Here is a 26,534-nt window from a genome sequence, read left to right as displayed (position 1 = left end):
CATAGTTGATAACAACCTGAAGTTTGCGCATATCAATCAAACTATCAAAACCATTAAAAAAACCTTGCCTCTCTTTACAGAATCAAACCTTTCCTTATCCCACTTGCTAGAACTGCAATTGCCCATTCCCATCTGCTATCAACTCTTCTCTATGCCTCACCTCAATTCTCCAACTTAAAGAAAACAGATCTTAATAAACTATCATCCTGCTATAACCACATTGCCAGATTTGCTACTGACACAGCCTAAGGGACACACCACTGTCACAACCTAAATCACCTAGGATGGCTTGAACTGGCAAGCCTACTGCAGTTCAACCAGCTGATAGTGGCACATAAAGTCCTTTACCAACCAGAAAATACACCTGAACTAAAAAATGTTATCAGCCCTACACCAGCACCCGGCCACTGTGATCATCCACTACACTACTAGTTCAAACATACAAATTCAACTACTCACCTGGGGACTCTCTGCCAACTCTGTTGGAAAAATATGGAACAGACTCCCAGCTGACTTGACCCTAGAACCCTCACTAACTCAATTAAAAACGTTACCTTTAACTACTTCTTTTTTCTACCACTCCATTTCAGGAAGGGTCAATTGTATAACTGCTGCTCAGTGTGTCTTAAACCTGAATGTAATGTTATGTATGTTTAACTTTGAAAATAATGTTATGTTTTGTAAAGTGTTTTATAATAAGTACTATATGTGCTAAATGCTGGTATTGCTTATGACTGTAATCTGCTTGAAACTAGCATTTACTAAATGTTCAATGTGAATTATTATCTTGGAGCTTTTCTCCCCGGGCCTCTGCTGAAAATGGGCATGTATCCAGTCAGACTATCCCGGTCAATAAATGTAAAATAAATAAAATAAACTATAAATAATGCCATCTAGTGGCAAAACTGAATAACACACATCAAAAAAATTAATATAAGCCGCACAGACTAAAAATACAAATATATGAACATATAACACCACTATGGTATACTTAACCTCACAACTTGGCATTTTCTTGACATCAACAAACTAGCAATTGATATCATATCATTAAGACCAGGTACATTAGAAGCATCCAAAAGTAGCTGCCAATAAAGCTCACATGCCTCCAGTAAGGCAGCCCAATTACCACCTCTCTCAAACACACCTCTCAAGTTTACCTCAATACGAGGAACGTACCTCATTTGGGGTCTTAAAAAGTTCATGTTCCTCAAAGTTTCACACTGAAAGGGTCTGTCACACTTTCAGGTGTTGGGAATTTTTAAAGTGAAATCTATGGTAAATAGAAATGAATTGTATTAATTCGTTAAAATAGCTTCTTTATAAGTAAAACCAGCACATTTTAACCACCCTATGACCTTCCTAGTTGAAGTTGTTAATAAGCTATTAGAATGTGTTGCACGTTTTGTCCATTTGTTCCACATTATGAGGGCTAGTGTTCCTCATTTCAGAGATGGAAGATTGAGACCTATGCTCTCAAATATTGCAACCTTTTCCAAGACAAAAAAATAAAAGTTTTTAAAATTGGTACATTCCATAGAATCAAAAACACAATAAATCCAGCAGCTGTAGCAACGAGGATCCTTTATTTGAATGCAGTATAAACTACATGTACAGAGTAAATATAAATCAAATGTAGTATAAACTACATATAAAAATGAATATAAATCAAACCGGTTTCGGCAGAATTAAGAATGCCTTCATCGGTGTAAAGAGAACAAATGCAATACTCATTTATATAATGCACATATGGAGTCACTTGATAAATAATCATAGGTGCTCGTAAAGACCAGGGGGAAATAACCTACCTAGTTTGATGATCCACTTTTTGTCTTTCCTGTTCAGTATATCATGCCAGCCCATTTTGTTTGATCTATGTGCGATGATTTTGTCAATAATAATGAAATTAAATGACGCACTTGGGTGTACCAAAGTATGTTTATAAAGTGCATTAGTTGGTTTGTGGTGTCTGATCTCACTAAAATGTTCACCCATTCTAAATTTAACCGGCCAGGAGGTTTGTCCAACATAAAAGGATGAACAGTGATATGTAGCAAGATACACAACCCAATCAGATTGGCAGTTGGCAAAAAAACCTATATCAAAACCCTGACTGGTGTTTTTACTACTAAAAGAGGTGGATTTAATGAGTTTGGTACAGCAGGAACAATGTCCACAAGGGAAACAACCAACTAATCTATCACCTAAAAAGGTGGTTTGTAATAAAGGCAATTTGGATGGTAAGAAATGTTTATAATGGTTACAAAACAGACCCCAAATTTCTACCTTTCTTGTAAGTGAAGGGGCATCTGGAAGGTAAGATCATAGATAATGTGGAGTCAGCCAACAAAATATTCCAATGATGATGAACACTATGAATTAGTGAATTAGTGTTACGGCCATAAGTAGCAAAAAAAGAATGACTGAATCATCAGCAGAATTTTTGTCCTTATATTGTAGCAAGTTTCACCTCTCTAAGCCATCAACATGGCGTGCAGCATTGTATATGGAACCAGTATCATAGCCCCTATCCTTAAATCTGGTGATAAGATCATTCTTGTAAAAACAGTAAGAGATATGTTTACCACGTATAAATTGGGATTTTGGGATGTTGCGACAAATGTGAGGAGGATGAAAGCTGGAGGTATGGAGTAGTGAGTTATATTGGGGGAATTTGCGATGTACCGTGGTGGACAAAGTATGATCAATGTTTGTGGTAATACTACATCCAAAAACATGATGTTGTTAAGGTCATAATTGACTGCAAACTCAATACCCCATTTATTCTCGTTGAGATAGTTGACAAACGCATGTAGGTATTCAACATCAGACCTCCACACCATCCAGCAGTCATCCAAATATCTCCTCCAGATGTCTATTTCATCAAGGTAAAGGTTATGAGAGCGATCATAGATTATGCGTTCCTCAAAATAAGCCATAAATAAATCAGCATAAATGGGGGCAAATGAAGCCCCCATAGCAGTGCCCTTATTTTGAAGATAACATTCACCTTGATAAAAAAAGACATTCTTGGTAAGAGTATGTTCACAAAGAATAAGAAAAGTGTTGAAACCAGGTGGATATAATTCTGATAATGTTAACCAGTATTCAAGTGCACCATTAGGGTTGCCACCTTTCGTCGTGGCTAAAACTGGAGTAAAGCCACACCCCCTCACGTCACCAAGTAACCCTGCCAATCCCACCCACTCCCCGCCCACATTCCGCCCATTTTGTGATGTCAAGATGACATCACTCTGTGAGGTACACCCTCTTTTTCCATTCCTGCTGCCTGTTTTCAGCTGTTTTACTATGCTTTTCTGTAAAAAAGCATAGTAAGTCGATTTACAAATTCTGATAGTCTGCTTCCTTTTTGAAACAGAATACCGGAGTTTGTAAAGTGTTTTCCGAACTACGGGAGAATCAGTTTGATTTCCGGATAGTCCAGAAAAAAAAACAGAGGGGTAGCAACCCTAAGCACCATGCTAAATATGCAACCACTTTGTACTGGAATTATACCTTCCATTAGGGGCAAGAGCCTTAGGGACATGTTCCAACAATAAATTGGTCCCTTCCCATACATAACCTCATTGCCAACAGCAACTACATCTGGTCATTCCAGTCAATTTTACTGCTTCTCTGGGAATTATCAAAAACATTTTTTAGATTGGTTCTATTCTTGTACACCATTAATGTTTTTTCACCCAAAATGTTTTATAAATTCATAGGAATAATAATAGTCGACCTGCTTCTCTCTAGAATCACAAACCATAGCTCTACTATATTTATCAGATTTCATATTACTGTAACCCTCAAAATTGTCAGCAATGTCCAAATCATTTAAAATGGGTTGAAATCTTGTTGACCTCCCTTCCATAACTCCACATCTACAGGATTCCACTAGACTCAATGGATATGCCCTATCAATTAACATGCGTGCCATGTTGTCCAGTTCGGTAAGAAAACAGGCATCATCAGATGTCAGCCTGGAAATCCTAATCATTTGACCTTTTAAAACATTCTTTTTTTGCCAAGGTGGGTGGCGGCTTCTGTAGTGTAATGCACTATCCAAACAGGTGGGCTTTATTTAGACTTTAGAAAAAAATGAGAACTAGAAATATCCTTGTACAACATCACACCCAAATAATTAATTTGGACAAAATCAAATGGCATAGAAAAAAATAAAAAGGAAGTCATATTGTTAACAAATTCAACATTCATTCAACTATTCTACAGTACCAGACCATAAAATAAAAATATCATCAAGGTATCTCAAGTAAATTTTCATAAATCCATAAAATTCAGAAGAAAAAACAAAGTTCTTCTCCCATCACCATAAGATGATGTTGTAATGGGGGCTGTTGCCACCCCCACCCACAGCTACACCAGTGTTCTGCCAATAATGCTTGTGCTCAAAGAACACAACATTGTTGGAAAGTAAATAGTCAGCACATTCAACCAACAAATGAATCTCTCTTTGTGATAAAACTGAATATTCAATCAAAGCATCGTTGGGCCACACTGAAGAACAATTGAGTGCGGCATCACAAGAAATAAATCTCGAATATCAATTGCAACCAACAGTAGCCTACAATCAAATGGCACCTGCTTAAATTATCTTAAGAAATGCCAAGTGTCCTTCAATACATGTTTGTCAAAAAAAAAATTGCTTCAATTTGTAGTCAATATACTTTGCTACATATTCAGTTGTTGACCCACCAGTATCAGCGATCGAAAGCAGTAAAGGGTCAGATAGTGATTTATGTACTTTGAGTATTCAAAAATACTACGAATTACAGCATTATTCACTTTTAAATAATCATAAACTATTTTATCAACTGTCATGTTCAACAACAGCAGCTCATACAACCAAAAACCTTTTTTTGCATACAAAATATTAATTTCATTCCTGGTCACAGAAATAAAAAATGCTCATTGTTCAGAGATTCTAACATTTTCTGTGAATATAAAAAAACATCAACACTACCCCACCACCTTTAATAGATTTCATAACCCTTACACTTCTATCATTACTTAAGTCATGAAGAAGCTTTCTTTCTTTGGTGGTTAGATTAAAAACCTATTACCTCCAATGGGATGTTAAGGAATGAATTTCCCTCTCATGGGCTTTTTCACATACCTGAAGCACTGGTGCCAGTGGGGGGATTAAAAAGGCTAGACCTACGAAACATGTCACCACATAATTCACTGCCATCAGCTTTACTATACATAAGTGCTAGATTAAGTTTACGTATAAATAACTTAAGTTCCTGCAAGTATTTCACTATAATGAACCTGGCACAGGGAAAAAACATAAACCCATAACTAAACAAATCACCACAGAGTGGTGAAACTTCCAAGTGACTATAATTAAAAACGTAAAACCCACCAAAATTATAAAGTGTACCAGAAGAATCAATTAAAAAGTCATTATGTCCAACGTTGTCCTCTGCCTTTCCCCTTCCTGTTTTTGGAATAATGCACTCTCTGAAAGTTGGTGGGGCATTCCAACAGGAATCTGGATAACTGTTCACATTCATTCTTAACCTTGCTGAGCATCAGGGGGTGGGGTTTGATTCCCTAAAAAAGCACTTTGGTTCTCAACACCATCCATATTCGGCACATTTCCATTTCCAAAATCAACCCCACACTCAACCTCTTTATTAGAAGAAGGCTTAGAAAATGGACAAAGGTAGACCTTCTTACTTCTATGGTCCTCATTGTACTGTAACAACTTTTTCTCCTTTATTAACTTAATATCACATTCCTGATGAAATCATTTAAATAGCTGATGATATAATTCCTACATAGAGGGAAACAATGCATCCTTAACAATTTCCTTATGTAAAGATTTAATTGATCCCTCCAATTTAACCACTTCCCTCTCATTATGATTAGTGAAAATATCCATCAGTTTCATCCCTGCATGGTTAAATAGCTGAACCAACTCCTGATGTAATAAGGAGTTCTCGATAATACCATTAGGATATTTTTTAAAAAGTTACTCCTTGGGTACATGTTTCGCTGATACTATTGCAAAAAAGGGCATTAACCATTTGTAAATGCCAGTATTTAAAAAGTAACTTTTCAAATCAATACATTTTGTCCTTAGTATTTAAACCAATTGCATTGCTTTTAGCATTCCTAGATAACTTTATAGGTCTATTAAGCCAGTCATTCAAATCATTAATGGAGTCAAACATATCTTCAGCATTCACAGAATGAAGCCTATCACTTCGTTCAAGTTGGAGCCTGGGAAATGTAGACAATCCATTAATCAAATTACCCAACTTAACAGTTAATTGAGTCAGCATACCCACTAAAGCTGATAGTTCCAAAGGGGAAGAGGTTACTAAATGTGAAACCTCTGGTGTAGATGCACACCCCAGTCCACGTGAGTCTTGCTCATACAATTCCTACAACATGACTCAGAAAACAAGTAAAAACACCAAAAACAACAACCAAACCCAAACCTTCATAAAAAAATACTTACACAAGAAAAATGAATCTCCTCCCAAAACAATGTCTTCTTTTGTCTTGAAAAAGGTTACAATATCTGAGAGAGTTGGTAACTGGGCTGCCTTATTGGAGGCATGTGACCTTTACTGGCAGCTACTTTTGGATGCTACGAATGCTCCTGGTCTTAATGATATATCCATTTCTAGTTTGCTGAAATGCCAAGTTATGAGGTTAAGTATACCATAGTGTTGTTATACAGGATCATAGGTTCACAGGTGTTTACTAAGCCAACAACCACAAGGGCCTTTTTAAGCCTAGCCATGAATCCTAAATCTCTGATAAGTTCTGGTATTCTTGATAAGTGTAAGCCGGCACTTGGGAGATTAAACATTTACAAGCAGGGGCCTGGGAGATGAACCATTTACAGGCTGTCCATGTCCATTAGAGACATAAGTGCCAAACCATGGATGAATTTCCTGTTTCCCATCCAACTGTCCAAGTTGCACTTGAATTGGGTTAGGGTGGAGCTCTGCTCCACATGAGTGAGGAGCCTGTTCCACAGATGGGGTAGTCTCTGGCATACATATCGGTCTCTCCAGCAGTTCCTATTTATACCACAGGAAAGGTTTAAGTCTTTAGAATGGGTTATTCTGGTGCTGTTTTTTTTTTTTTTTTTTTTTGTGGGCATGCAGGTGGTCTATCAGAGTGAGGTCTGACACTAACCTGTATGCCAGCCATAGATCTCCCCTCAAGAGCATATAGAAGACAGACTACAGGGATAGGGCCTTAGGCAGTCCACATAGGACATTTTAGTTACACCCTGTATTCTTTTAGTGAGGAACCTCTGTGGATGTTCTATTTTTTTTGGATATGCCTTGTTAGGTATATACCAAAGGGGGCACTGTACTTAATGACAGGTATGATGAATGCTGAATACACTGGAAATATGACTTTCTTGGATCTTAATGCCATACCTTTGTTTATAAATTGCACAACATAGAATGATTTCCTCACTACTGTAGACACGTGATGGTCAAAGGCTAGATTTCTACATGTGTACCCAAGTCCCTGACTACTGGATCAACTCTAAGGGGTGTGCCGTCAATATGATAGCTACCAGGGGTGGATGACTTCCTGAAGGATACTATTATGCATTTCTTGGCATTTAGGTTTAGTCCATGGCTCTTACGCCAGTTGCTGGTCTGTGTCAGCCCTTGCTGGACAACAAATGTTTGTATTTTTTTAATCTGTGTTTATACTGATTATTTCAATTGTGTTATTCAAATTTTCCACTAGATGGCAGTATTGTATAATTTATTTAAAGGCTTTTGGAGTATAAATAGGTTGTCTGATGAAAGTCATATTAAGCTGTATTGAACAAAAGCACTTACTATTAAAAGTATGACTTTAAACTGATTCATATCACTTCACTGAAAGACCATTTCACTGACACTCATTTCACTGAGACCAAATCACCTAAAGTTCATTTCACCTAAAACTCATTTCACTGACAAGTAGTACTCTAAGGCAACTCAAAGGTATATGTCCTGTTCCCCACTGTAGTGCGAGCCTGGTGTTAGTATATATAGTTAGGGGGGGTGTTGAGTTTTACCAAATAATGTAAAACAAAACCAGACAACAGAAAACCAAATTAAGTGTAGGGTTACGCCCCCTACACCCCCCAATGTGGGGATCTATGCCAACCACACCACCAGTAACTATATATACTAACACCAGGATCACACTACAGTGGGGAAAAGGACATATACCTTTGACTTGGCTTAGAGTACCACTTATAAATAAAATGAGTTTTGGGTGAAATGAACTTTCAGTGAAACGAGTTTTAGGTGATTTGGTCTCAGTGAAATGGGTGTCAGTGAAATGTTCTTTCAGTGAAGTGATACGAATCCCTTTAAACACCCTATATTCTGAAAAAATAAAATAAAATGCACATTAGTGTAACGGATACAACACACATTGCTAAAAAATAATTTTGATTGCAGAGACCACCCTATATTCTGAAACAAATAAAATGCACATTAATGCACAAATACAACACACATTGATAAAAATTGTTTTGATTGCAGAGACCACCATCTACTTTTATAACATTTGTACAACTACTCACTACCATTTGCCTCATTCAGTGGTTAAACAACTGCCTTACCAACAGTACAGCCAGATTTTTCACAAAAAAATCATCAAAACACTTCCCACTTCAAGAATGTCACTGGTTCAATTTTAGATCCATTTACATTCTTCCAGTCCATAAACAAATCTCATAAGAAATTATTCTATATACAGATTATCTGTTCTTTGTGTGATCTGGCAAAAGCTCTTACTACACCTAAACTCAGTTCAGACTCCATGTTGACACCATAACTGACGGAGTAAAGTTAAGACAGCATTGCCTGACAAGCGCACAATGTTCAGCAAAGCAGTAAAAATGTAATGTCTGACACTGTTCAAATCAGAAACTCAGCTTTGCTCAGACACAAATATCTAAACTATTTTGACCTTCAAATACCACATAGAAAAGACAATCACCGCATAGTGCATCAAATGAAATGTATTTACAAAATCAGTGATTTCTTAACCCAAGAAACATGCACTGCAATTATAACAAATATTTTCATCCCAAAATTAAATATATACTCACAGGGCAAACCAAGACTTATCATGTAACATTCAACTCCTGAAAAAAATTGTAAAACTAACAATCCAACTGTTGCAAACAAGTATTAGAATATCATGCCACTTCACTACCTAATCAGGGACACATTTCAACACAATCAGGGACAAAGCCAGAAAAAATCATGGACACTTAAAATATTAGTACTATTTACTTGAAACACTGACAGAATCAGATAAGATGAATTAATGTGCATTTTCTGAAGTAAAATAAGTCTATAACTCGTAATTATTGTCGTTATTTATTAAGTGTAACTCACCACCTTTCCTCCAAAAGTCACCAGTTTTTTAGGAGGGATTAAGAGGGACAGAGCTAATATTTGAGTCAAAATCAGGGACATTTGAAAGGTATGAATCCCACCTTAGCCCACAATAGGAACTGCTCAAAACTTAAAAAATATGGTGGTGGTGCTGCGGTAGCGTTGTCACCTCACAGTCAGACGTTGCCCGTTCGATTCTCAGTTAGAGCGTCTTCTGTGTGGCGACATGTGTGAACGGGTGTTCCTTCGTTAAAGGTTGTGCATTAGGCCCAGCAAGCCAGCACGTAAAACTCTACTGCCAATCATTAGCGGACCGGAGTTCCGCTGTGGCAACCCCTAACCGGGAAAAGCCGAAAGACACAAACAAAAATCTACCAATAACCGGAAAAGTCAACCCTTCTATACTCTAGCTTCATGTGTTAATGTGTTACACCATCAGTTTTTCCTTTTGCTTACCTTTATCGCACACAATAAGAACCTCCACCTACCATTAAGCAATGTCACATCACAGCAAAATGTTCTTAGGGTTGGTTCTCCATTGGGAAGTCTTCTGTGCAGAGTCTGCATGTCTTCCCTGTTTTTGCATGGGTTTTCTTGGGGAGCTCTGGTTTCCTTCCACCTCTAAAGGCATGCAATACGCAGACCTTCAACTTGTAAATTGTCCATAGGCATTTGTGTATACATATGTGATACAGAAAAAAAAGTCCATCAATCTATTCCCATTTACTTCCTTGTCTAGTAAGCTCTGTGGGTAGTAATGGACATTCACATGGCAAGTATAAATGAGTGGGTTGGAACTTGTAAGCATTGATGGGATTATTCTCAATTCATCTAATGAGGGTTCCTATATACTCAAAATATTCCAATTTACTACTTCATTAACAGAACATTCCTTACCTAAACCAGTACCTGATGTTTGGAATTCAGACCCCTCTTGGCAAGAGACTTGCTTACAGTGAAATAATTTAAATTTATGCTTTGATACCACTTTTTAGTCTCATACTCATGTAAACTGCAAGCAATAAAATTTAACTCAGTATATATTGTATACTGTGTTTATCATTATTAAAGTTAGTTACCAAATTACTCCTGACATCTTTTTTAATGCAGTAAAAATAATGTAACTTCTGATATGTACTAACCCTGCTACATTCTGCAAATGTATTGATAAAAATATGTTTTGCCTGCTAGCCAGGAAACTGTCTGAAAAGAATAACTGACCGCCCACTCACCCTACTTATTAGCAATCAAAAGAAAAAAGGAAACGTTTGCACTGTACAGTATGTGCTGTTCATATCAGCAAAAACATTATGCAGGCAATAAATACTAAACTTTGTTTCAGCTCCTTCAACACAGGTATTCTTCAAATGTCTTTTTCCCTTCATATTTTTACATGCTCTTTGAATGTGCCCACTTTTACATCAGGCAAGCCAAATAAGGCCTTCCTAAGAGTCAGCCACTGTAGAATTCAGAGAAACTTTAAAGGATAACCCCCTCCCTCAGGAATCCATTCACAGGGCAAACAGATACATGCACTCCAAGCAACAGAAGTACAGAGTTTCCACGTCCATCAAGCTTCTACCATGGTGCATATGAATGACGCTATGGGCCAGAGAGCACCTAGGTCTTCCCAGTGCAAATGGGGGAAAGCACCTCACCCAAAGACCAAGAAGGAACATAACACCTCCTGGGAGGGAGAGGCAAGAATCCTAAGGCTCTGCTCTGCCATGTTAGGAGGCTTTATAAACAACATACCGATACAAAAGGTAAAATCTAAGCTCCCTGACGTTTATATTGCAGACGAGTTCTCTGGGTGAACTGTGTGCCACATGACATGCAAATTATTCTAGCTCATGAGCCTTAATGCTATTTATATATCAATGTACAAAATCCCACTATTTCACAAATTTAGAAAATATATCTAAAGTATATATTTGTGACACAGCATGCATTGCATTACATTGCTCATTGCAAATTAACTTATTTACATCACGATCAAATGTTTTTATATATTTTCAAAACACATTTTAATAAAACTTTATAGTCCTTAGAATCATTTTTAACTCCAACTCTGGGACAGTCCCTACATCTGTCTGGTTTCATCAGACATCCTCCACATCCTCCCTATCCAGAATATTTAATTTTTCTTTTGGGACACTTATTGCTGCATTAGTGCATCTTTTGGAGACATAACTTCGGGAGTGTCTGTCTGCAGCTCTCAGTTATCACAGTTTTCACAGTCTCTGTTTTCTTAGTAAAGAACTGGCTATGACTTCTCTGTGTTCGTTTCTAAAACTTCACATTTGACATATTTCTTTTCCATGAAGGTTTGCAATTTCTTCTCTACGGCACTGTCTTGGATAAATGTCTACAATTTCTTCTGTAAGGCTTGTATACTTCCATACAAGCAATGCATGGTCTTGGTCTGGACACTTGACCAGTTACGTATGTGGAATTCCCCCATAGCTTTTGCATTCTTAGATATAAATATATATAGATATCTATATAACTATATATATATATATATATATATATATATATATATATATATATATATATATATACACACACACATACATATACACACATATATATATATATACATATATATATATATCTATATATATATATATATATATATATATATATATATATATATATACACACATACATATACATATATATATATATATATATATATATATGTGTATATATATATATATATATATATATATATATATATATATATATATATATACACATATACACACACACACACACACACACACACACACACACACACACACACATATATATATATATATATATATATATATATATATATATATATATACACACATATACATATGTATGTATTGATATATTGTATATATATATATATATATATATATATATATAGATAGATATATATATACATATACATATATGGGTCTACTTCATAACACTGAAATTCATAATGTTGAATTTCATAACATTGAGACCATAACATAGAAAATTCAAAACAGTGAAAACCCAAAACATTGAAAACTCAGAACACTGAAAGTGTGCTTCACAACATTGAAAACTACATTGCACAAGCAAATAATAGCACCTCCACCTACAACATCTCCTAACAAACATATTTTCTACTATGTTTCAGCAGGGGGGCAAGCCCTCCTGCACCCCTCCATGTGAGGGGGCTCTGCACCCCACACCCCCCCTGTAAATTAAATATACCAACTCAAAGATCACACTACAGTGGAAAAAGAGGTTAGGAAATTAACTTTTTTCCACTGTAGTGCGATCTTGGAGTTGGTATATTTAATTTATGGGGGGTGGCACCCCTGCAGAAACTTAGGAGAAAGTGTGTTTTAGTTAGGTGTTGTTGTAGGTGGACAGGATGTTGCTTACATATGCATTGTAGTTTTCAATGTTATGAAGCACAATTTCAATGTTCTGAGTTTTCATTGTTTTGGGATTTAGATGTTTTGGTCTCAATATTATGAAATTTCAATGTTATGAAGGTGACCCATATATGTGAGGGTGTGTGTCTCTGTGTGTGTGTCTGTGGGTAGGTGTGTGTATGTTTCTTTGCGTTTTGTTAACTAGGATGTCCACCTAGGTTGAGGCCCAATTTCATTGTAAGCCCAGGAGCACTACCTGGTTCAGTGACTTAGTCATACAGTTGGCAAATGTACACTGGCAGAATCAAACCCAGGACAATAGGATGAAGTTTGTTAACAGCTTGCATCCTTAATACTTCATGCTAACTGCAAGACCACAGTTCTTTTTTTCATCTTTAGCCTGCAAATATTGTATAATCTGCTAATTTCTTTCCTTGATTTCTGTTACCTTATGTATATTTTCAGGCATCAGCAATATAGATTAAGTAAATAAGCTGTTTTTCATCCTTCTACCCATCAACAGTTGAGACCTCCCATTTCCTACAGTGGATTGTTACAATATTCTAAAGTTATAAAATGGCGATCTACATAGCTTTTGCTACAGCTAAATTCTCTGGAGATTATTCACTGTTGGGATAGTTCTCTATTTGTCCGTTCAGCTGTGGATAGGTAGACACTAGATGTTACAAGGCTAAACTCCCATGCATGTGCATGCCTTTAAAATTCCTGACTTGATCAGTGTGGACCCCTGTCAGAAATGACAAACTCAGGAATCTCTTGCCTCAGGAATATAAACTTTAAAGCATTAATCACACACATTTGTCACTTGCATTTAGTTATGTCTGTCAGTTTGGTTATTTTAAAAGAACTTAAAATAATAATTTAAACATAGCAGCTGCACAGCCTCACATCAGTACTGACTCAAATCCAGAAATGATGATCGCATACAGAGTATGCTAACAGTTCTTCAGCTGGATTCCTCCTACAGTATGCATTGCAAATTGCATGGTTTTGAACCACCTGCTCTATTTGAGTCAATATTCATTGCCAAAACATAATGCCTGCTTGTTCATTGTATTTTACTACTCACAGATGTAAAATATGTACCTCATCAAGCACATTGTTTTCTACAGTTGAGAGGGGGCTATTATATTCTCAGCTTTGATCATTAAGCCACAGATATAATTCTTTCCTGAAACAAAAACAAAGATTAATTTCTTTCCTTATTGAGACAGTTTGGTAGCACAAAAAGATAAAGCCCCAACTATGACCCAGATGTTCCAAGTTCAGTTGGTGGCCTGGGGTGGCAGTAGATGGTCAGGGCAGCGCCAAGAGTGAAAAGGCATAACTAGCTCATACCGCTCTTTCTCTGGAGGGAGAGGAGATGGTTAGGTGCACATATCTGAGAAGCACACTGTGCTAAAGGCACACATTGAGATAACATATCTCAGATAAGTGCTTGCTTGTAAGTAGGAGCACAGCCTTCAGAGTAGAACTATATCTAGGATGGAATGAAGGGGGGGACTGCCCCAGGCACAGGGAGTGCAACTGGCAGGTGCCAATGGTGCAGGAGTGCAGTACCATCTTCATAAATGAAGGAATAACAATACTGTATTTGCTGTCATGGCAAAAACGCTCACTATGTGGTGATTTAACAGTAGCACGCTACTTGTTACATTAGTAGTAAGCAGCTTGCTACAGCTTTAGGGGAGTAGAGCTATTATTAGTATTATTCAGCAGAAAAGAGCCAACCAGGTAGATGAAGGCTGCCTTGTACCAAAAAATACACAAGTAACCAGCGTAGAACAAGCCAGACAAACACAGTTGAAAGGCAATAAAAAACAGTAATTTATTAAAATGTTAGGCAAGCGCTTTCATGCAGATACACTGCACTTCATCAGACCATAGAACAAAATCCACATAACAACCATTTAAATAGTACAACCAGTTAAAACAATAGCTTACTCAACATAATTAATGACTCAAAGGGTGTGCTTTCAAAACAGGCTTTAAGGGAACATACCCATTCATGCCTGGTGCTCTGTGTGCAGTAAGTCTAATAATCCATTTGGATTCAGCTAACTCAACGTACAATGGAATATTTGGGGTATATACGTAGGCAAGATGCTACCAGTGCTTTATATAAGCATGTTTGTAATAATCCTGGGCAGTACTGCTAAATTTGGTGACATTATAAGGAAATAATAAATGAACCAGAGGATGTATGAACCCAATATTTTCCTGTAATGCTGTAATTCACACCTTGGAGGGTATTACTGTGCTTGGGAAACTATTTATCTGTTAAATTGTTTTATATTTGTTTTACTATTAGTATATTTTTGATGTAAAATAGTTCCTCTGCCTAATGTTTCAAAAGTGCAAGACAGGTACATGCTGTTGGAGGAAGTATTTTAATACAAGTTATGTATGCATTTAATAATGTCAGCACATATACATCGATGCAAAGGCAGACAAACACAGGCAGACACACACACACACACACACACACACACACACACACACACACACACAGCACACTACTTACTATGTGCATCTCAGATGTATTTTAGTGATGAAATAAAGAAATATGTAAATAATAGCATTTGTAACATTACATCAGATACATACAGTGCAAAGCCTCACAAGTCCCCCAAACACACACACGCACACACAGAAATACTCACTTTGTTGATTGTGCACAGCTCTGAAATGTGATTGTGATTTAATTGATGACTGTATACATAAATAACAGCAACCAGCCACTGTAATACATTTTAGCTAGTTGCTGTTACACACAGTGCAAACCCTCACCAGCACATATACACACACATATACATACATACATATATACACACACGCATACAAACAAACACGTAAACACTACTGCTGCAGGTACTTGTACTAAAGCTGTTTTCTTATTTTACCCTAGCTCATGGTTTCCTGTTCTACTTGCTAACCATGGCTTTCTAAGAATAGTGGGAAAGGAAATGGTGTCTCCCAAACAAGACTTCAATCTCAGCACATGAAGTCCATGCCAGATAATATACACTTCTTTTTGTTAGGGTCCGTCTCCCTGTACATTTGCTTCCCCTTTTGGGACATCAAGCATCCAATGGGAATAACCAATTCCCCAACCTCATTATCGAAGCTCTCTTAGCATTTATGTTACTTGTATTTTTCTACCTAGCTGTATGTCACTTTCAGATCATACCTTCTCAGATTAGTCACATCATTTGCTATCACAGCGGTAACTTGTACATATTCTTTTTGAATGTGTTTTACAAGAGTTACTTGCCTGATTCCCCTTCACCATCTTTATAAAAGATGCATTCATGGCATAACTTGCATGCATACATTACTGCCAGCAGCTTTTCTGTCTGGGCAGTGGTCATTGCTTTTGTGCTTCTGTGCTTCTAAAATGCTAATAAAAATGAAGAACAAGCACAAACCAAACTAGAAATACCGAAATCAAGTGAAGTAGCTGGATTGGACCCACTCAAGTAAAAATTGATGAAAGACTCTGTTGTAGTAAACAAAATTCACTCTATTCATTCACTCCACAAAAACACATGAATTGTTCACCAAGGATAAGCACTTTCATCTAGAACATCTAGACTTCATCAGATAACTTATCACAAGTGGGGACTTCCTTATATACAAGTACAACTGAAAGTGACATAAGCAATAAAACAATTAAAGAAGCATATTTAATTTAAAGTAATACAAGCACAATGATAGTAGTCCTGGTAGTGAATGCATACAAGTGATAACCTGACTTCAGAAACACACACACAAACACACAACCCCCTAATAAATACAAAATAAATGCTAAATAACAATGTCACAAATATGTATATCATAAATATATGTATAAAAACATAACTATATATAAAAATGTATATGTTTAAAATGGAAATATAAAAGACTGTTTTATACAATGGATACTACTAAGTTAAATACATAAATAAATACTTAAATACTGAAATAAATGCTGGCAAGGTAGATTTACCTCTCTAATGCTTTTAATTTCAGAATAGGGCTAATAGTAATATGCTCATTAAGACCTGGCAAACTCCCTGCATTTAAACTTAACTGCCAATATAATTCTCTTTTTTCCAAAAATAATGACCAAGCCCCCCCCTCTTATGTCAGTGCTAATGTTGTTGCATCTTTCGGCTTTTCCCGGCTAGGGGTCGCCACAGCGTAACTCTGGTCCGCTAATGATTGGCAGTAGATTTTTATGTACCGAGTTGCCAGCCCTGACGCACAGCCTTCAACAAAGTTACGCCCATTCACGCATGTCTCCACACAGAAGACGCTTTAGCTGAGAATAGAACAGGACAACATCTTACTGTGAGGCGACAACGCTACCGCAGCACCACCACTGCAGTACTATGTCAGTGCTAATACTATCTATAATAAAAAATTGAAACTTGTGAGTAATATTCTGCATTATATGCTTACTTAAGGCATTGGTCTCTTTTTTATTTTTAATATCATATAGATGTTTTTATATACGTTTTTTAAACTTCCAGTCAGTCTTGCCAATGTAATAACAAGAACAGATAGTGCACACAGCACAATAAATAACTTTTTCTGAGCCACAATTATATTTCTGGTTAATCCTAATCTCTACATTGTTGATGTAAAATTCTCCTGTTTTATGTATCTGCAGTAGTTACATCTACCACATTTATTCATAAAACCATACCTGTGGTTGGAATAGATATTACTAGTCTCAAATATAGTTTTCAAGTTCTTACCTCTTCTGTATACTATGATGGGTTGTAATCCCATTAAAGGTCCAATGTTCTTCTCATGTCTAAGGATGGACCAATTTTTTACTAAAATGTCTCTTAGCATAAAACTATTTTGTGTAAAAATAGTGATAAAGGAAGTTTTAAAATCTCTACTTTCTTCAATTGTAATACTGTCATGTTGATTAGTAGATGTAACATTTATAGTAACATCACCTGAAAGTAGAGGCAAATAAAAACCACGCTCCCTCTTGTTAACAACCTCAATAATAATGTCACTTATAAATTTAAAAGGGTACCCTGTTTTCACAAACATCCAATTTAAATTATCACATTCATCTAGGAATTCCTCCAGACACTGTACGTGCTGCCCGCATGAATTGGCCCTTTACAATTGCCTTCTTTTGTTTTATAGGGTGGGTACTGGAGAAATGCAATAAAGAATTTGAGTACATACTTTTTCTAAAAATCTTTGATAGAAATTTCTTGTTTAGATAATCTTTCACCAAGAAAATGTCTAAGAAAGAAATCATGTTGATGTCAGTGGTGTGAGTGAACTTTAAAAATTCTGTGGCAGTTTCAATATAATGAATAAAATCATCAATTACCTCAACAGGTCCATCCCACAAAACAAACATATCATCCAAAAACCTGGTATATAACTTAATATGCTTAAAATAGCATGAGGGAAATAAAATGTTTTTTCTCGCATTTTGGCCTTTATGCTAGTATTGTGGTCAGGCAATAAGAAATAAAAATAATTTCCCTTAGCACCTACGTCCATCAGTTCTCTGTATTTCTCACCAACAGTCTGTTTTGTTCTCTTGTCTCAGAGTCCTAGCTGCATTTTCAGTCATTAAAGAGTTAAAGTTTTTTCAAGTCAAAACTACTAACAAACTGCTCATTTTCATATTACTGTTTAGCAATGGGTATCTTTTGAATACAACCCAGCCACTGGGGATGCACAAGCCTGTGCATTTCTTCATGCTTGTCCCAAGCCCAAATAAATAGGGAGAGTTATGTCAGTAAGGGCCCAAATAAATAGGGAGAGTTATGTCAGGAAGGGCATCCGGTGTAAAACCTCTGCCAAATGACATGCGCAGACAACAATACAGATTAACATACCGGATCGGTCGAGGCCCGAGTTAACAATGACTGCCACCAGTACTGTTAGCCAACAGGGTGCTGGAGGAAATTGGGCTACTGTTGGCCAAAGGAGAAGAAGAGGCGGAAGGCATGCCCAAAGGCGGGAAGAGAGGAGGAAGGTTAGGAGTGTAGTAGTGAGGGTAGGAACTTTGAATGTTGTCAGTATGAGGTATAGGGAGAGAGCTAGCTGATATAATGGACAGAAGGAAGGTTGATATATTGTGCACGTGCAAGACACCAGATGGAAGGGGAGTAAGGCCAGGTGTACAGGAGGCGGGTTCAAATTGTTCTATCATGGTGTGGATGGCAGGAGAAATGGGGTAGGGGTTATCCTGAAGGAACAGTATGCAAAGAGTGTTTTGGAGGTGAAATGAGTGACAGATAGAGTGATGCATATGAAGCTGGAAATTGATGGTGTAATGATGAATGTTGTTAATGCATACTGTACTGATTGGCTAGACAGAGGGACCCAACTTGCAAGTTGGGTGTGCAATGGATGAGAAAGAAATATTTTGGAGCGAGTTGGATGAAGTGGTGGGATTATACCCAAGGGTGAGAGACTGGTGATTAGACTGGATTTCAATGGGCATGTTGGTGAAGAGAACAGAGAGGATGAGGAAGTGATGGGTAAGTATGCTGTTAAGTAGAGGAATGCAGAAGGTCAGATGGTACTGGATTTTGCGAAAAGGATGGACATGGCTGTGGTGAATACATATTTTAAGAAGAGGGAGGAGCATAGGGTGATGTACAAGAGTGGGGGAAGATGCACACAGGTGGATTATATCTTATGCACTATGCAGGAGGGCCAGTCTGAAGGAGATTGGAGACTGTTAAGTGCTGACAGGGGAAAGTGTAGTTAGGCAGCATAGAATGGTGGTCTGTAGGATGACGTTGGTGATCAAAAAGAGGAGGAGGAGTGTGACAGCAGTGCAAAGGATTAAATGGTGGAAGTTGAAAAAGGGTGATTGTGAGGTGAAGTTCAGGGAAGAGTTAAGACTGGCACTGGGGGGCAGTGAAGAGTTACCAAATAGGTGGGTAATTACAGCAGAGCTGGTAAGGGAGACCGCTATAAAGGTGCTTGGTGTGACATCTAGACAGAGGAAGGAGGTCAAGGAGACTTGGTGGTGGAATGAGGAAGTACAGGAGAGTATACAGAGGAAGAGGCTGGTGAAGAAGAAGTGGGATTGTCTAAGAGATGAAGAAAGTAGACAGGAGTATAAGGAGTTGAGGCGCATGGCAAAGAGAGTGGTGGCAAAGGCTAAGGCTAAGGCATATGAAGAGTTGTATGAAAGGTTGGACACTAAGGAGGGAGAAAAGGACCTGTACCGATTGGCTAGACAGAGGGACCAAACTGGGAAAGATGTACAACAGGTAAGGGTGATAAAGGATTGTGAGGGAAAGATACTCACAATTGAGGAGAGTGTGTTGAACAGATGGAAAGAGTACTTTGAAGGGCTGATGAATGAAGAGAATGAGAGAGAGAAAGAAAAGGTTGGATGACATGGGGATAGTGAATCAGGAAGTGAAACAGATTAGCGAGGAGGAAGTAAGGACAGCTATGAAGAGGATGAAGAATGGAAAGGCTGTTGGTCCAGATGACATACCTGTGGAAGCATTGAAGTGCTTAGGAGAAACGGCAGTGGAGTTTTTAACCAAATTGTTTAATGAAATCTTGGAAAGTCAGAGGATGCCTGAGGAGTGCAGAAAAAGTGTTTTGGTACCTATCTTTAAGAATAAGGGTGAAGTGCAGAGCTGTAGTAACTACAGAGGGATAAAACTGATCAGTCACAGCATGAAGTTATGGGAAAGAGTAGTGGAAGCAAGGTTAAGAAGGTAAGAAGGGAGGTGATGATTAGTGATCAGCAGTATGGTTTCATGCCAGGAAAGAGCACTACAGATGTGATGTTTGCTCTGAGAAAGTTGATGGAGAAGGTCAGAAGGTGTTGTATTGTGTTTTTGTAGACTTAGAGAAAGCATATGACAGGGTGCCTAGAGAGGAGTTGTGGTATTGTATGAGGAAGTCGGGAGTGTCAGAGAAGTATGTAAGAGTGGTACAGGATATGTACGAGGGTAGTGTGACAGTGGTGAGGTCTGTGGTGGATGTGTTTAAGGTGGAGGTGGTATTACATCAAGCATCAGCTCTGAGCCCTTTCTTATTTGCAGTGGTGATGGACAGGTTGACAGACGAGATCAGACAGGAGGCCCTGTGGACTATGATGCTTGCAGATGACATTCTGATATGTAGTGAGAGTATGGACCAGGTTGAGGAGACCCTGGAGAGTTGAAGATATGCTCTAGAGAGGAGAGGAGAGGAATGAAGGTCAGCAGGACTAAGACAGAATATATGTGTCTGAATGAGAGGGAGGATAGAGGAATGGTGAGGATGCAGGGAGTAGAGTGAGTGCAGAAAAGAGGTGAAGAAGAGAGTACAGGCAGGGTGGAATGGGTGGAGAAGAGTGTCAGGTAAGTGTGCGATAGTGACAGACCTTAGGGTTAGGGTTTGGGTTAAGGTAAGTGGATAGGTAGTAGTGTATGTACAGTTTAGTGTAGGGTTAGATGTAGGATTTTGAGTGTATGTGTGTGGAATGACGTTGTTTTGGTGTGTTTGTGTTGCGTGCATGTTTCCTGGAACAGCGATTTTTTTTCACTGGGAAAAAAATTGCTGTTTTAAGACTTCAATGTTTTTGCAGTTCGTGGTTTGAAGTTCGAACATATGGTGTTCGAACTTCAGACGTTTTGATGAACTGATATACACCCATGTTAAACGCCGCAACAGTCTGTTTTATTTGTAAATTAATTTGTAAATCTTATACATTTTGTTTACTGATTACAGTGTTAAAAGCACATTTTAATGTATGTTCACAAAACTATTTGTTATGAATTGTTGTAAGACATATTTGATCAGATTCCAGTTACATTAATGATCAACATCCAGTCACATAATTAATGTCAAAGTTGGCTGTGCAAACATGAAAGAGTTAATTGTACTTTTATTTATTTTTTCTTTATCTCTTTTCTCCTCAGTACCTGTCATAACCAACTCCCTTCCTTTTCCAGTCTTCCTGGTCCATTTCTTTCTCCCTTTTGTGACAATTCCTGCACACTATGTCATACATCATCTCACAGGGCATCTCCAGTCTTCAATGGAGATTTACCACTTGGTACTGCATGACTGATGGTGTGTAGCACTGGGGAAGAAAACGCTGAATGAAAGGCTGTCATCCAGGCAGCCACAAAGGGTGTTTCTCTGATGACTAACACCTTGCCCCCGTGACCCAGATGCATTCACCACTGCAAATGGACTGCAACATTGGCCGGTTTTGCTTGAACACTCCTGAGCACAACCTTGAATCATGGTTACTGCTATATGAAAACTACTTGGGGTGTCAGTGTACACATAATTCTAGTCAGATGATAGTGGTTGCTCTCTCCATCTCCTGCCAACAGCTCCACAGCACCTTGGTCCTTAAGTGATGCCATTTCAGTTGGGTCATAGCTTGGGCTTTATGTCTCAATTCTCCAGAACAGATAATACAAACAAATGCAGAGGTAGGATAAGGACGGCCACCTAATAATTGTACATGCTGCCTTCCCAGGCCTTCTTAGTTCTAAAACAATCAGTTATGCTGTTGTGCCATAGTTAACAGGTTTGTTTACTGAAGGACTGTTATGGTGGCCACTTAAACCTTAGGAATGAATATGAATAAAGCTGGAAAGGCTTTTCCTGTGCCATTAAACACAGATGATCAAACTTCATTCTGATATTTTTTCCAGTTTTTGGCACTTTCAGTTTACCTTGCCCATGCTTACCATTTGTTTTGAAACAACCAGGAAACGATTATTCAATACTCTGTACTGCAAACAATTTTTGATGCATTTTTTTAACATGAATGCTGATGTTGTTCTATAAACAGAAACAAAATGTTTAAAGCCGTTACCTGTGAATTCCTACAACTGTGGTACTGTTTATCAGATGGGAACGCTTCCATCCACAGACTCAGCACGGTGTAAAGATTCACCTTGGAAAGTCTAAAAGAATGCCCTAAAATTAAAATAAGATAGTTACACCACTTCATTTGACATTTAACTGTGTTGAAATGCAACATAGCATATTATCACACCATTCAGAGAAAGTATGTTTTCTGTTCACTTACAACCTCGAGGCTCCGTTCTGATGAAACTAACAGTATGATGAAAGAATGAACTAATACACTTTGACAAACTCACTTATTCCAGATCTGTGCATTACACAAGTACTTGAACACTGTCCTGCTGCATAATATATGTAAACTCAGAGTTCTGCTGATAGAGTGCATCAGGAATGGAAGCAAGCCCCTCTATGATAAAGACCGACGCTGGTGATGGCAATCAATAGAAACACAGGCAAAGTGAGCTGTTGGTCTTGAGGTTATAGGCAGAAGCAGGAGACTCATGGTGGGTGGCTGAAAAATATATATACTACCACATGGAGGAAATAAGGAAGATAACAGGCTAAAACATTTAATGGATGGGAAAAATGAAGGAACCAATTTCAAGGAAGATCACAATGCCCCAAATGAAAATAGAAAGATGCCCACATCTGTGGCAAGAAGGATACAAACCTAGAAGGTCTTAAGGAAGCTAAACCCGTGAAGACTGAGGACCACAGCTTAGAAGGGAAATATACTCATAGCTAGCTCTCTACTTTGTTCAAGAATCAAGGACAAAGCCAAAAATAGTGTTGGGGGAGATCAATGCCCTAAATCAGGGACAATTTTTACATATTACTCTACTTCACTTAAAAAGTTAATAGCAAGTTCTGCATCAATGTGAACAAGAGGTATGAAACTCTTAAGTCTGCCATAACTGATGGATTGTGAATTTTAAAATGTTTATAATGGACAGGGCAAAAATAAGAGGAAAAACTTGGAGCATTGTGCAAAATCACGGAGATTTGAGAGGTATGCTTGACCTATTCCTCAAGAATGGGGAGAAGAGGACTGTAGCTGAGATGAAAAAGCCACATCCCAAAGTTATTTATGTGCTGGTGGTGCAGTTTATAATCTACGAATAAAATTATTCATATTCATGAGGTTCATAGGTTATACTAGGCTAACAACCACTGGGACTTTATAAGCCTAGCCATGCATCCCAAATGTATTCCACAATTATGAGTCTAAGAGGTGATTTTAAGGGGTATATGTAAGCTAGGGTATGATTTACATACTACCTCTGTCCATTTGATACAGAGGTGCTAGACCTATGATGAATTTCTGATTTCCCATCCACTGGTAGAAGCTGCATTTGAACAGGGTTAGGGAAGCCTGTTCCAAAGGCCAGGAATTCACTGAGACACATACCTATCCCTCCAGCATGTCCTATTTATGAAGCAAGAAACATCCAAGTCCCTAGATTGAGTAGTTCTGATGCTATTGGTTTGGTAGTTGTACAAAATCTCCAGAGTGGGATCCAAAGACACCTTGTATGAGGCACAATTTGTCTCTCAGTCTGTAGTAAATGCAGTATAAGGAAAGGGCTTTGAGGCAACTTGCATAGGACACGTTTATAACCCGTATACTTTTAGTGAGGCAGTGTGCCACAGTTACATTAACGTACACCCTAGCTAATTGTACATAGTGCTCCCTCAGCTGTATCTGCTCTCCTTGTGACCTGTTCCTCACTAATCTTCAGGTATACTGCTTCTAACTTTTTCCAAACCATTTTTTACACCTAACACTGCTTAGGGATCAGCTCTGAGCCCTTTCTTATTTGCAATGGTGATGGACAGGTTGACAGACGAGATCAGACAGGAGTCCCCGTGGACTAAGATGTTTGCAGATGACATTGTGATCTGTAGTGAGAGTAAGGAACAGGTGGAGGAGACCCTGGAGAAGTGGAGATGTGCTCTAGAGAGAAGAGGAATGAAAGTCAGCAGGACTAAGACAGAATATGTGTGTGTGAATGAGAGGGAGGATAGAGGAATGGTGAGGAAGCAGGGAGTACAGGTGGTGAAGGTGGATGAGTTTAAATACTTGGGATCAACAGTTCAGAGTAATGGTAAGTGTAGAAGAGAGCTGAAGAAGAGAGCACAGGCAGGATGGAGTGGGTGGAGAAGAGTGTCAGGAGTGATTTGTGACAGATGAGTACCAGTAAGAGTGAAAGGGAAGGTCTACAAGAGGGTAGTGAGACCAGCTATGTTATATGGGTTGGAGACAGTGGCATTGACAAAAAGGCAGGAGTCAGAGCTGGACGTGGCAGAGTTAAAGATGTTAAGATTTGCAATGGGTGTGACGAGGGTGGACAGGATTAGGAATAAGTATATTACAGGGTCAGCCCAGGTTGGAAGGTTTGGAGAAAAAGCCAGAGAGGCAAGATTACGTTGGTTTGGATATGTGCTGTGGAGGGATGCAGAGTATATTGGGAAAAAGATGCTAAGGATAAAGCTGCCAGGTAATAGGAAAAGAGGAAGGCCTAAGATAAGGTTTATGGATGTAGTGAGAGAGAACATGCAGGTGGTTGGTGTGACAGAGCAGGATGCAGAGGATAGGAAGAAATGGAAACAGATTATCCGCTGTGGCGACCCCTAATGGGAGCAGCCAAAAGAATTAGACTGCTTAGGCAAGGTGCTTTCTCAAGTCTTTGTAGACTCCCATTTACCCTGCCAATCCTGTCCATGGAGACTGTTTTATTTCCATCTTGCTACAGCTGGCATCTGGTGCAACCCGCTCCGTTCGTCCTGCGGGCTCAGTCTGCTCCCCTACCTGCCCCCAATTACCACCTGCCCCCACTATGCCTACATTTATACCAACCAAGTCACACCCACCCTACACCCAACCAATCTACACCCACAAACTATTCCAATACGCTTCTCATACACACCACTTTAATACTAGGATCATCTCTACTTATACTTCTTACGACCCCTCACAACATTATAAGCACTCATCCCCATATACAAACCCTCACACTAGCACAGCCAACTGAGAAACCACTACCCTCCACTCCAATAGCCCACTCTATTTACAACACTACCCCTCTCTTACTAGCAAGGTTCACTTTCCTACCAAACAACCAAACACCTCAAATATCTCTAAAATATGGCTTATAAAAATCCTTAATCAGATAAGAATACAACTGTTACATAGTGGCAATATTCATCCTAACCCAGGACCCTCTACCCATTCATTCAACCCTAATGGCCAACTCCACCCCCACCCCCAACTCAAAAGAAACAATTCAGACCTCCTAATACTTAAAATTAATCTAAGAAGCATCCTTAACAAAACACATGAACTCCAGACTACCCTAACTCTCTACCAACCAGACATTGTCCTGTTAACCAAAATTTGACTAAAACCAGGCATTAGTGACAATGAAATAACACCCCCTGGCTACAACATATACAGAAAATGCAGGCAAGAAAAAAGAGGAGGGGGAGTAGCCATCCTTTACAAAAACACCCTATCACTTGACCTACTGAACACTGACACCCCCTCATTCCAAAATGCTGAACTAATACTAACCAAACTATCGCAATACAAAAAAACATATCAATATTACAGGCATTTACATCTCACCTGGCCAAAATCTAGCAACCTTCCTCAAGAAACTATTATAGCCGGGGACTTTAACAGACTGGAATGCCTGTGATGCAGCTACCCCTACTAACCACATCAATCTCCATGGCTACTCACAACTAATCAAAATCCCTACTAGAACTGACAAAAAAAAAACAAAGAGTCAGTACTAGACTGGATCTTAACTAGTCATCCCAACACCACACAGATCTTTGGTTGTCTGCCAGACAGTCTCAGTGATCACCTTCCAACTTTTATTCTCAG

At 38.3% G+C, this 26,534-nt stretch overlaps 2 protein-coding genes across 3 annotated transcripts in view; both read right to left on the bottom strand.

The window, feature by feature from the left end:
* CDADC1 (cytidine and dCMP deaminase domain containing 1) overlaps positions 1–22,752 on the bottom strand; it is a 371,753-nt gene extending 349,001 nt beyond the window's left edge. For both annotated transcript variants that reach the window (XM_044072391.1, XM_044072392.1), the window contains exon 1: positions 22,653–22,752. In XM_044072391.1, the coding sequence (XP_043928326.1) occupies positions 22,653–22,703 (51 nt within the window). In that variant the 5' untranslated portion in view covers positions 22,704–22,752. The remainder of the gene's footprint in view (positions 1–22,652) is intronic.
* The window catches only part of LOC122802675 (cytidine and dCMP deaminase domain-containing protein 1-like), a 1,973,793-nt gene that overhangs the window by 869,157 nt on the left and 1,078,102 nt on the right, over positions 1–26,534 (bottom strand). The window lies entirely within an intron of this gene.

This window comes from Protopterus annectens, chromosome 5.part0 (genome assembly GCF_019279795.1).
Source record: "Protopterus annectens isolate FY-2018-M chromosome 5.part0, PAN1.0, whole genome shotgun sequence".
Lineage (NCBI taxonomy): Eukaryota > Metazoa > Chordata > Ceratodontiformes > Protopteridae > Protopterus > Protopterus annectens.
Note: the sequence above shows the minus strand (reverse complement) of the source record. Positions and strands in the feature narration are given on the sequence as shown.